This window comes from Squalius cephalus, assembly GCF_949319135.1.
Source record: "Squalius cephalus genome assembly, chromosome: 3".
NCBI classification, from domain to species: domain Eukaryota; kingdom Metazoa; phylum Chordata; class Actinopteri; order Cypriniformes; family Leuciscidae; genus Squalius; species Squalius cephalus.
The window spans coordinates 2,700,133-2,712,804 of NC_137124.1; the positions used below are offsets into that span (position 1 = coordinate 2,700,133).

The 12,672-nt window shown below is 39.2% G+C and overlaps 1 protein-coding gene across 1 annotated transcript; it reads right to left on the reverse strand.

Annotated features, from left to right (window-relative positions):
- Positions 1 to 899: 899 nt before the first annotated feature.
- On the reverse strand, positions 900 to 12,111 carry LOC307155893 (uncharacterized protein). Its single transcript, XM_079866887.1, has 13 exons — positions 12,031 to 12,111; positions 11,681 to 11,875; positions 11,458 to 11,556; positions 11,014 to 11,152; positions 9,407 to 9,604; positions 9,184 to 9,282; positions 8,764 to 8,902; positions 8,166 to 8,677; positions 7,700 to 7,897; positions 7,479 to 7,577; positions 7,055 to 7,193; positions 6,771 to 6,968; positions 900 to 1,459 (listed from the first exon to the last, which is right to left on the reverse strand). The coding sequence occupies exons 4-13, from the start codon at positions 11,014 to 11,016 to the stop codon at positions 1,413 to 1,415; spliced, it is 1,632 nt and encodes a 543-aa protein (XP_079723013.1). The 5' UTR covers positions 11,017 to 11,152; positions 11,458 to 11,556; positions 11,681 to 11,875; positions 12,031 to 12,111; the 3' UTR covers positions 900 to 1,412.
- Positions 12,112 to 12,672: the final 561 nt, after the last annotated feature.

The following is a 12,672-nucleotide window of genomic DNA, read 5'->3' on the forward strand; positions in this document are numbered from 1 at the left end:
GAGTACCTTCTCAAAATGCAGTGACTATGTTCAACTTAGGTGGAATACTTTATTTCACACGCCATCTGATTTTAATTTTAAATGCTGATTTGAACACATCCAGGTTCTTTATTTTGATGTCATTTTAAAGTTTTCTGGAAAATGTCCGTTGACATTGAAAGACTAACCTCAGATATAAATGTCAGATATCAGTAGCAACAGGTAAATCCTGTAGATCAGAGTTCCTCAGATCCGGTCCTGAGGGCCACTGCCCTGCCCTGCCCTGCCCTGCATAGTTTAGTCCCAACCCTTATGAAACACACCTGACAGTGCTAGTCAATGTCTTCAGAGTTACTAGAAGAATGCGGGCAGGTGAGTTTGATCGAGGTGTGAGATAAACTCTGCCGACAGTGTCTAATCTAAGGCAGGATTTGAGGAATCCTGCTGTAAATCATATAGATAACATTTGTTTTATCTACAATCTATATAGGATTTTACAAAGTTTACAAAAACATTAGAGGGTTGGCAAGAAATCACAGCGTGTGGTTTCCAGACAAAAACAGCTTTCAAACAGTGTTAATATCATCTTTAAAATGAATGGAATATTCTTCTAAGGTAAAAGATTTATATTAGGGCACATTATGGTGACCCAACACATTACTAAAATAATGAATCATTTTCAAAAAAATACGCTTTTTGATCATCCCACACTTGTATAAAAGTGTTAAAATTAGTGGTGAAATTCTGTTGATTGATGCACAGCTTTTTACCGACAATATGGTAAGTGTCTCTCCATTTCTGTTTAGCCTATTATTTAGTTTACTACCCTAACTGTTTGCATTTAGCATTGTTCTTTTCATGCTGTCATCATTGACCCATTTTTGGGTTGGTATACCCCGGTTAAATAAACACTGACATAGCAATGAACATGTAAATGACTTTATTATGCATAACTCTTTTCTTCAGAAAATATACAACTGACTTAATTTAAAACTCACAGGCAATCAATGTTTTGAGGCAGCAGTGTACGTTCATTACAAAATAAATTAAAGACATTTAAAAATAATCCTCTTAGCTACTGCTAGACATTTCAGCCACTTGGTGGCATACACGTGTGCCATTACATTAACAGACGATTTTACAAATTCTCATCGGCCCGCTTTGTGCAGGAGCCTGATTTTAAGTATCAGTACATTTGCAGAATACACACACGGTTCTCATGCACACACTCTTTCTCACACAGATTCAATAAATGATGTATTTCCCTCTTCCCCTTATTTTCAAATCCTTGCTTCACATTTCCAGAGTCACAATATTGCACTTTATATACGTATAAATGTGCTGAATTACATATGCTTTAGTGTTGGGTTCATCAAGCATTCAGTGCTCATCGACCAGTTTAATAAAGCAAAAGACACGTCCAGGCAGCGTCCTTACAACAGGAGGACTGCAAGGATCCCTGAGAGAATGATCGCAGCAGCTGAAAAAAAGACAAGAAAAAGAGAATAATTAAACTATTTAACAAAGGACTATTAAAAAGCACAAGAAATAAAAAGGACTCAACCTGAGGTCATTATGTATAACCTGTATTGTACAGTATGCTAGTCTAATCGGTAACACTTTATATTACGACCCGCAAACAACTGCGTAAGTAAACCGAAACTACGGTGTACGTTTCTGTAATTATAGTGTACTTCCGTGTAGGTATAAGGGAACAATATGTTAAGTTTTGGGTAATAAAGGTGTACAACCAGATATACAAGCAAATTATTTATAATGTAATTATTTTAAAACTAACAGGTACCTATTCTGTTAATATATTCCAGGCAAAAATTGTACGTCTGTTGTATAAACGTTTTTATCACATTTCTGGAAAAATATGTTCTTGTGCAATGTAGTTACAGGGTAATTTTGACATATGTGGGTTGTAAATTAAATATATATATATATATATATATATATATATGGCTGTATGTAAGCACAGTATGATAAAAAATTTATCTGAAACAATTTTATAAACAGCTGATTTCGAAAAACATTGGCAATGCTATTTATTGGCTTTTCTTACTAAACTACTTAACGTTAAGCCAAAAAAAATAGTTTATGCTATGATTTTAATTTAGAACGTACCATGTAGTACTTAGTACTTACCTTATCACATTGTATTGCAATGACACTTAAATGTCAGGGCAAATATACTGTGTAATTAAAAGGTTTTTTTTAAATTTTTTATAAGAGTAGCCTACCTTTCTCTGTAATTACTGTGCAAATAGTGTTGTTTCGTATTGTTACATAGTAAGTAGTGTTTGTTACCCGTTTCAACTGTGAATTTACAGGCTAAGTGTAACTCCTGCGGGCTGTAAATTAAAAGTGGTGCTTGTATACCCCCTTGTTCTGTGTATTTACAGGGTAAGTGTAACTCCTGCGGGCTGTAAATTAAAGTGGAGCTTGTTACCCCCTTGTTCTGTGTAGTTACAGGGTAAGTGTAACTCCTGCGGGCTGTAAATTAAAGTGGCGCTTGTTACCCCCTTGTTCTGTGTAGTTACAGGGTAAGTGTAACTCCTGCGGGCTGTAAATTAAAGTGGCGCTTGTTACCCCCTTGTTCTGTGTAGTTACAGGGTAAGTGTAACTCCTGCGGGCTGTAAATTAAAGTGGAGCTTGTTATCCCCTTGTTCTGTGTAGTTACAGGGTAAGTGTAACTCCTGCGGGCTGTAAATTAAAGTGGTGCTTGTTACCCCCTTGTTCTGTGTATTTACAGGGTAAGTGTAACTCCTGCGGGCTGTAAATTAAAGTGGAGCTTGTTACCCCCTTGTTCTGTGTAGTTACAGGGTAAGTGTAACTCATGCGGGCTGTAAATTAAAGTGGCGCTTGTTACCCCCTTGTTCTGTGTAGTTACAGGGTAAGTGTAACTCCTGCGGGCTGTAAATTAAAGTGGAGCTTGTTATCCCCTTGTTCTGTGTAGTTACAGGGTAAGTGTAACTCCTGCGGGCTGTAAATTAAAGTGGCGCTTGTTACCCCCTTGTTCTGTGTAGTTACAGGGTAAGTGTAACTCCTGCGGGCTGTAAATTAAAGTGGCGCTTGTTACCCCCTTGTTCTGTGTAGTTACAGGGTAAGTGCAGTAAATATACAATAAAGGATCCGATTTAATTTCTGACTTTTATTTTACAAAAACATTTCAAAACACTTTTTCATCTTAATAAAACATTGTCTTTTCTACAGTATACTCAAACAACAAAGTAACACATTATACCCCCCCCCCCCCCCCCCCCTTTATTTGCTTCTCTTGCTTTTCTTCTTCTTTCTTTTCTTGCTCTTCTTTTTCTTAACTTCCACTGGGGACTCTGAAGTTGAGGAGTTGATGGAGTCCCATTGGTCTTGCTGCACTGCAAAAATATGAATATACAGTATACATGCTCTTAGCAAGCTACACCTTCAATTTTAAGTTGTCGAACAATCCTCCACTCTAAAACATTTTGTGCCACCTGATATTACTGTAGTAACTGTAATTTTGAAGAAAACACATTTTGGTGAAGTTTGAGGCAGATCATGGGGGGGTTGTGATATTTTATAGTGATAATGACTGTAGTGCAGCAGAAAATGTTTTTAAAAAAGGCATAGTTGTTCTGACAGCAACAAAAAAAACAAAAAAGCATGAAACATAAACATGAGGGCTGTGGCACTATAGTAACAGTATATCTCTGTGCCATTGCAGATGGGACAGCAGACTTCATCTTTTCAGTTTCCTTTTTCAAAAAATCACACTCATCTTTGAGCAAGGTGATCTCTGCTTTAAGAGTGATAATCTTATCTTTGAAAGAAAGAAAGAAAGAAAGAAAGAAAGAAAGAAAGAAAGAAAGGTTTGACGTTTAAATTTTACTCCTGCCCTACTCCAGGGCTTATACTTGTGACCACTTTCCTATTTTTTAAAACATCAAATTGAAGAACTAAACATCACTGGTACTGTACATTATAAATGCACTTGTTAAAGGATTAGTTCACCCCAAAATGAAAATTTACAACGGACTTCATTGGTCACCATCGTTAAGTCCAAATCAATGCAGTTTCAAAAGTCTTTTAAGTGTTTAAACGGGCTGTACGCGATCACAGCTGAAGAATAGTCTAGCGAAACGATAGGTCATTTAAAAAAAAGAAATATATAATTTATAGACTTTTTACCTTCAATAGTTCGGATTGAGCTGATCAACAAACGGACAGGGAACTACGTCATCACGTTGAAAGGTCACGCCTGCGCCGGCAATACTATTTGAACTACTATTCATATTCATCAGAATGTTATTCATATACTATTCATATTCATATTCACTGAATACTATTTCTATATATAATCGCAAACAATACTATTTGAATTATCCTCCTACGTACGGTCGCATTGTAAACAGTGGGGCGGTACTTCGGCCGGCGCAGGCGTGACCTTTCAACGTGATGACGTAGTTCCCTGTCCGTTTGTTGATCAGCTCAATCCGAACTATTGAACTATTGCCACAGCCCTCAGGTTTGTGTTTCATGCTTTTTTTGTTTGTTTTTTGTTGCTGTCAGAACAACTATGCCTTTTTAAAAAACATTTTCTACTGCACTACAGTCATTATCACTATAAAATATCACAACCCCCCCATGATCTGACTCAAACTTCACCAAAATGTGTTTTCTTCAAAATTACAGTTACTACAGTAATATCAGGTGGCACAAAATGTTTAGAGTGGAGGATTGTTCGACAACTTAAAATTGAAGGTGTAGCTTGCTAAGAGCATGTATACTACATATTCATATTTTTGCAGTGCAGCAAGACCAATGGGACTCCATCAACTCCTCAACTTCAGAGTCCCCTGTGGAAGTTAAGAAAAAGAAGAGCAAGAAAAGAAAGATTTAGAAAAGCAAGGGACGCAAATAAGGGGGGGGGGGGGGGGGGTATAATGTGTTACTTTGTTGTTTGAGTATACTGTAGAAAAGATAATGTTTTATTAAGATGAAAAAGTGTTTTGACATTTTTTTGTAAAATAAAAGTCAGAAATTAAATTGGATCCTTTATTGTATATTTACTGCACTTACCCTGTAACTACACAGAACAAGGGGGTAACAAGCGCCACTTTAATTTACAGCCCGCAGGAGTTACACTTACCCTGTAACTACACAGAACAAGGGGGTAACAAGCTCCACTTTAATTTACAGCCCGCAGGAGTTACACTTACCCTGTAACTACACAGAACAAGGGGGTAACAAGCGCCACTTTAATTTACAGCCCGCAGGAGTTACACTTACCCTGTAACTACACAGAACAAGGGGGTAACAAGCACCACTTTAATTTACAGCCCGCAGGAGTTACACTTACCCTGTAACTACACAGAACAAGGGGGTAACAAGCGCCACTTTAATTTACAGCCCGCAGGAGTTACACTTACCCTGTAACTACACAGTTGAAATGGGTAACAAACACTACTTACTATGTAACAATACGAAACAACACTATTTGCACAGTAATTACAGAGAAAGGTACTCTTATTAAAAAAACAAAACAATTTTTTTTTTAATTACACAGTATATTTGCCCTGACATTTAAGTGTCATTGCAATACAATGTGATAAGGTAAGTAGTAGTACTAAGTACTACATGGTACGTTTTAAATTAAAAACATAGCAAAAACTATTTATTTTTTTGGCTTAACGTTAAGTAGTTTAGTAAGAAAAGCCAATAAATAGCATTGCCAAAAAGTTTAATTTACAACCCACAGATGTCAAAATTACCCTGTAACTACATTGCACAAGAACATATTTTTCCAGAAATGTGATAAAAACGTTTATACAACAGACGTACAATTTTTGCCTGGAATATATTAACAGAATAGGAACCTGTTAGTTTTAAAATAATTACATTATAAATAATTTGCTTGTATATCTGGTTGTACACCTTTATTACCCAAAACATATTGTTCCCTTATACCTACACGGAGGTACACTATAATTACAGAAACGTACACCGTAATTTCGGTTTACTTACGAAGTTCTTTGCAGGTTGTATATCTGCTTGTTACCCCTTTATTACCCAAAACTTAACATATTGTTCCCTTATACCTACACGGAAGTACACTATAATTACAGAAACGTACACCGTAGTTTCGGTTTACTTACGCAGTTGTTTGCGGGTCGTAATATAAAGTGTTACCGTCTAATCTCAGGGTACGTTTACACGACAACGATATGCTTAAAATGAGTAGTTTTCCGTGTACAGACGACGACATTGTCAGAACGGTCCCCATTCACACGGATCCGCGAAAACGGATAAAAACCCCTGTATTTTGCTGCCAGGCCATTAGATGGCGATGAAACACTATAGACTGAACACGTAATACGCATGTGCGTGACGTCACCGTCTTCAGAGACTTGCGTTTTTGTTGTTTACACGGAGACCGTTTTCAAAACAACTTTGCGTTTTTAGCCGTTCAAAACACCAGTGTCGTGTAACTGAACGGCCAAAATGCTTAAAAAGTTGTACGTTTTTAGTTGAAAACGGTGTTGTGTAAACAGCGCCTAAATTAATATGAATTTAGCAACTAAAGAGGTTGTGTTACTCTGTTTAAGTGCTCACTGCAGATCCAAAGGACGTCCAGCTCCACCTTTGTGGACCTAATGGGTGGAGCTTGACCTAGTTATGTTTAGGCTAGGGCGTGGCTGATCCTTCAAGCCCCACCCATTACCAAAGGGGCGGACCTAGACGACAAGCTCCACCTATCGGCTCTGCAGTGAGTAGCCCCTGATGTGGCAGGATCAAGTTCTTACCCTGAGATGCTGCATGCTGCAGTGCGATGCTCCCTCCTGTAGTCGGTTTTGTTGTAGTAGTTGTAATAGTAGAAGAAGTGGTAGGATTAGAGGCTGTATTTGTATCAGGTGTAATTATTCCAACATCTGAGCTGTTCAGGTTGGTTAGATCAACTGGCGAACTTGTACTCATTCGTGTGACGGGAGAGTCCAGAGTGCCTGAGGAAATGGAAATAAAGAAAATGTTTTAATTTTGTCACTAATTGCATTCTCTTTCAGTATTTCAATAATAGCGTCGCTCTCACCATTTGTAAAGTTGCCAGTGAAGAAGAAGAGGTAACTGTCTGTGTTTGCCGCACGGGTGTTGCTGTTGAGACCTGCGGCTATGAAAATGCACTGAATCTTCGTCTTGTTCACAGAGCCACGGAAAGATCCAGGATTGAACTGCAAGACAAAAAAGTAACATTTAAAAAAAATAAAATTATTTCTACAATGTAGGGCTTAAAGTGAGTTGAGTTCTCCTCCACCTCAAAGCATTCTATTAACCCTCCAGCTCCACTCTGGATTTCTCTTTTTTGCTCGCTCCTGTCTAATATACATTTGCACCATTACATTTTCTTTAAAGCGTTCCCTGTTGTTGTTCATAACCATGTAATTTATAGCCAAGAATCATCTGTGCAAACCTTGGCAGAGGATTTCAGAGAAAAAGCTCTGTGAAAGGAGTCTTACTGTGTTATCCGGAGTCAGGATGCTGTTGTTCAGTGTGGAACGAATGAACTTCACTATACCATTGTTGCTGGCACAAGAATAGATGGTGTCACCATCACCCTATGAGAAGCAAATAAATAAGTCAGAGAACCCAAATCTCAGATTTGGTGCTTTGAAAACACATTCTAACAAAAGTGATTTTTAAATGTGGACATCAGAAATAAATAAAATCTTTTACAGACCTCTTTGCTGTCTCGAGACAAGCCAACTGCGATGTAACCATTCGACTCCCCGCTGATCTCAAAAGTGAGATTGTCTGAGCTTCCGCTCACCGCTCTTGTGGAGGCGAAAAAGCAGCTATTGGAAGTAGATGGATCACAGCTGGCTGGAGTGGAGAAACATGCCCTGTCCTTCTTACAGTTGGCCCTGGTGACCTTATCCTGCAATGTCAAGTTCACACAAGCCATGAAATGCAGTGCTACGTTTTCTTTTTTTTAAATCTGCTGAGAATGTTTAAAAATGCCTAAAATCTAAAGTAAACTGAAGAGTTTAACTTAAAAATTAAATATTATAGCAATTTACCATCACACAATACTGTAGTCAGTACATCATTGACTTTGCTAACACTAAACCTTTCACTTCAATAAACAACATAGATCATCTTAACCAAGAAAAATATAACTGGCTCTCCAGTCTGTTCACACTTACAATTGTTGTACCAGTGGTTGCTGGAACTGTAGATGCAGTGTTGTTTGGTGTTGTTGTAACGTTAGATGCAGTGTTGTTTGGTGTAGCTGTAACGTTAGACGCAGTGTTGTTTGGTGTTGCTGTAACGTTAGACGCAGTGTTGTTTGGTGTTGTTGTAACGTTAGATGCAGTGTTGTTTGGTGTTGTTGTAACGTTAGATGCAGTGTTGTTTGGTGTTGTTGTAACGTTAGATGCAGTGTTGTTTGGTGTTGCTGTAACGTTAGACGTAGTGTTGTTTGGTGTTGCTGTAACGTTAGACGTAGTGTTGTTTGGTGTTGCTGTAACGTTAGACGTAGTGTTGTTTGGTGTTGCTGTAGTCGGTTTTGTTGTAGTAGTTGTAATAGTAGAAGAAGTGGTAGTATTAGAGGCTGTATTTGTATCAGGTGTATTTATTGCAACATCTGAGCTGTTCTGGTTGGTTAGATCAACTGGCGAACTTGTACTCATTCGTGTGACGGGAGGCCCCAGAGTGCCTGAGGAAATGGAAATAAAGAAAATGTTTTAATTTTGTCACTAATTGCATTCTCTTTCAGTATTTCAATAACAGCGTTGCTCTCACCATTTGTTAAGTTGCCAGTGAAGAAGAAGAGGTAAGTGTCCGAGTTTGCCGCACGGGTGTTGCTGTTGAGACCTGTGGCTATGAAAATGCACTGAATCTTTGTCTTGTTCACAGAGCCACGGAACGATCCAGGATTGAACTGCAAGACAAAAAAGTAACATTTTTAAAAAATATATGTATTTCTACAATGTGGGGCTTAAAGTGAGCTGAGTTCTCCTCCACCTCAAAGCATTCTATTAACCCTCCAGCTCCACTCTAGATTTCTCTTTTTTGCTCGCTCCTGTCTAATATACATTTGCACCATTACATTTTCTTTAAAGCCTTCCCCGTTGTTGTTCATAACCATGTAATTTATAGCCAAGAATCATCTGTGCAAACCTAGAGGATTTCAGAGAAAAAGCTCTGTGAAAGGAGTCTTACTGTGTTATCCTGAGCCAGGATGCCGTTGTTCAGTGTGGAACGGATGAAGTTCACTATACCATTGTTGTTGGCACAAGAATAGATGGTGTCACCATCACCCTTTGAGAAGCAAAGGTAAATAAGTCAGAGAACCTAAATCTCAGATTTGGTGCTTTGAAAACACATTCTAACAAAAGTGATTTTTAAATGTGGACATCAGAAATAAATAAAATCTTTCACAGACCTCCTTGCTGTCTCGAGACAAGCCAACTGCGATGTAACCGTTCGACTCCCCGCTGATCTCAAAAGTGAGATTGTCTGAGCTTCCGCTCACCGCTCTTGTGGAGGCGAAAAAGCAGCTATTGGAAATAGATGGATCACAGCTGGCTGGAGTGGAGAAACATGCCCTGTCCTTCTTACAGTTGGCCCTGGTGACCTTATCCTGCAATGTCAAGTTCACACAAGCCATGAAATGCAGTGCTACATTTTCTTTTTTAAAATCTGCTGAGAATGTTTAAAAATGCCTAAAATCTAAAGTAAACTGAAGAGTTTAACTTAAAAATTAAATATTATAGCAATTTACCATCACACAATACTGTAGTCAGTACATCATTGACTTTGCTAACACTAAACCTTTCACTTCAAAAAACAACATCATCTTAACCAAGAAAAATATAACTGGCTCTCCAGTCTGTTCACACTTACAATTGTTGTACCAGTGGTTGCTGGAACTGTAGATGCAGTGTTGTTTGGTGTTGCTGTAACGTTAGACGTAGTGTTGTTTGGTCTAGCTGTAACGTTAGACGTAGTGTTGTTTGGTGTTGCTGTAACGTTAGACGTAGTGTTGTTTGGTCTAGCTGTAACGTTAGACGTAGTGTTGTTTGGTGTTGCTGTAACGTTAGATGTAGTGTTGTTTGGTGTTGCTGTAACGATAGACGTAGTGTTGTTTGGTGTTGCTGTAACGTTAGACGTAGTGTTGTTTGGTGTTGCTGTAACGTTAGACGTAGTGTTGTTTTGTGTTGCTGTAACATTAGACGTAGTGTTGTTTGGTGTTGCTGTAACGTTAGACGTAGTGTTGTTTGGTGTTGCTGTAACATTAGACGTAGTGTTGTTTGGTGTTGCTGTAACGTTAGACGTGTTGTTTGGTGTAGCTGTAATGTTAGATGTAGTGTTGTTTGGTGTTGCTGTAACATTAGACGTAGTGTTGTTTGGTGTAGCTGTAATGTTAGACGTAGTGTTGTTTGGTGTTGCTGTAACGTTAGACGTGTTGTTTGGTGTAGCTGTAATGTTAGACGTAGTGTTGTTTGGTGTTGCTGTAACGTTAGACGTGTTGTTTGGTGTTGCTGTAACGTTAGACGTAGTGTTTGGTGTTGCTGTAACGTTAGACATAGTGTTGTTTGGTGTTGCTGTAACATTAGACGTAGTGTTGTTTGGTGTAGCTGTAACGTTAGATGTAGTGTTGTTTGGTGTTGCTGTAACGTTAGATGTAGTGTTGTTTGGTGTAGCTGTAACGTTAGACGCAGTGTTTGGTGTTGCTGTAACGTTAGATGTAGTGTTGTTTGGTGAAGCTGTAACTGTAGTGTTGTTTGGTGTAGCTGTAACTGTAGTGTTGTTTGGTGTTGCTGTAACTGTAGATGCAGTGTTGTTTGATGTTGCATTGGCATTTGTAATGTCTGTTATGACTGAAACATCTGTGCTGTTAGGGTTGCTTAAGTCCACTGATGCATTTGTGGCCAGTACAGTGACTGGAGAATCCAGAGTGCCTGGTAAAGGAGTAGATGGAAGAAAATGATTTCCTTTTACTACAAAACAAAATGTCAGTCAGTTACTTGATCAAAGTGTTGCACTCACCATTCGAGATCCTGCCTGTTACAACGGAGATGAAAGTTTCTGTGGTTGCTGCACGGGTGGTGCTGCCGAGACCTGCAGCAGTGAAAATGCATTGAATTGTTCTTCCATTGAGGGAGCCACGAAAACTTCCAGGGATGAACTGCAGCACAACAGAAGTAATGCTACTTAATATTACACTGCTAAGATGGCACATAAACTGCATATGAGGTGTCATATACTGTGCTGTGAGCCAGTATATTTTAATTGTTTTTTATGCATTATTGCATCTTTACAAAGATTTTGGGGGCAACCTTTTGAGACCAGTGTTGATAGTACTACAACTGGGATTTTCCTTGAAGCCTTCCATGCTTTTATATAATACTATTATTTTTTTCTGTTAAGAATCTCTGTTGCTAATATTGCCATATGTTTTTATAGGCAAGGCTCTCTGAAAAATTGCCTTACTGCGTTATCTTGAGTCAGCATTTGATTGTTCCGTGTGGAACGGATGAACTTCAGTGCACCATTGATGTTGGCACAAGCATAGATGGTGCCACTTTGACCCTAAGGATGTGGAAAGAAAATTAGTCAGTGAACCAGAAGTTTAAGATTAAAGTGCTGAAATATTCTTATTATATTGATTTAAATGAAACACTTGATTTAAAAGCAACTGGATTTGATCTCTTACGCTGTTGTCTCGGGATAGGCCAGCTGCGATGTAACCATCTGACTCGCCACTGAGCTCAAAGATAAAATGATCTGCAGCTCCGCTTACTCCTCTTGTGGAGAGAAAATAGCAGGAACCTTGTGCACCTGGATTACAGGTGGGTGGAGCGGAGAAACAAGCCCTATCCCTCCTACAGCTATCCCTGCCAGATATTTCCTGCAATAAACACAGTCAAATTTAATTTGAACAAAAACATAAATTCAATAACTTGCTTTTTTTTTAAGTACTTTTTTGTCCTATTGAATGAACATTCACTTGAACCGTCAAGATTGTTATTTCCATTTTTAAACAAGAAAAATAACCTGGCTTACCAGTGGTTGATTATTGATGTTGGTCACAGTATTAGAGCCTGACGAGGTTATATTGGTTGCCATGTTGGGAGGGCGGGTCATGGTTATATTTGTAGGGGGGGTCATGGTCAGGTTGGTGGTGATGTTGGGGGGGCTTGTGTAGATCATGGTCATGTTGGGAGAGCGGGTCATGGTCAGGTTGGTGGTGATGTTGGGAGGGCTTGTGTAGATCATGGTCATGTTGGGAGAGCGGGTCATGGTCAGGTTGGTGGTGATGTTGGGAGGGCTTGTGTAGGTCATGGTCATGTTGGGAGAGCGGGTCATGGTCAGGTTGGTGGTGATGTTGGGAGGGCTTGTGTGGGTCATGTTCATGGTTATATTGGGAGGGGGCGTCATGGTCAGGTTGGTGGTGATGTTGGGAGGGCTTGTATGTGTCATGTTCATGGTTATATTGGGAGGGGGGGTCATGGTCATGTTGGTGGTGATGTTGGGAGGGCCTGTGAGGGTCAAGTTCATGGTTATATTGTGAGGGGGGGTCATGGTCAGGTTGGTGGTGATGTTGGGAGGGCTTGTGTGGGTCATGTTCATGGTTATATTGAGAGGGGTGGTCATGGTCAGGTTGGTGGTGATGTTGGGAGGGCTTGTGTGGGTCATGTTCATGGT

Excerpts from the sequence above, each read along its gene's own strand:
- LOC307155893 (XM_079866887.1), bottom strand. Across the intron at positions 7,898-8,165 it reads CAACCACTGGTACAACAATT|GATAAGGTCACCAGGGCCAA; the intron begins GTAAGTGTGAAC and ends TTGACATTGCAG. Across the intron at positions 7,578-7,699 it reads TGTCTCGAGACAGCAAAGAG|GGTGATGGTGACACCATCTA; the intron begins GTCTGTAAAAGA and ends TGCTTCTCATAG.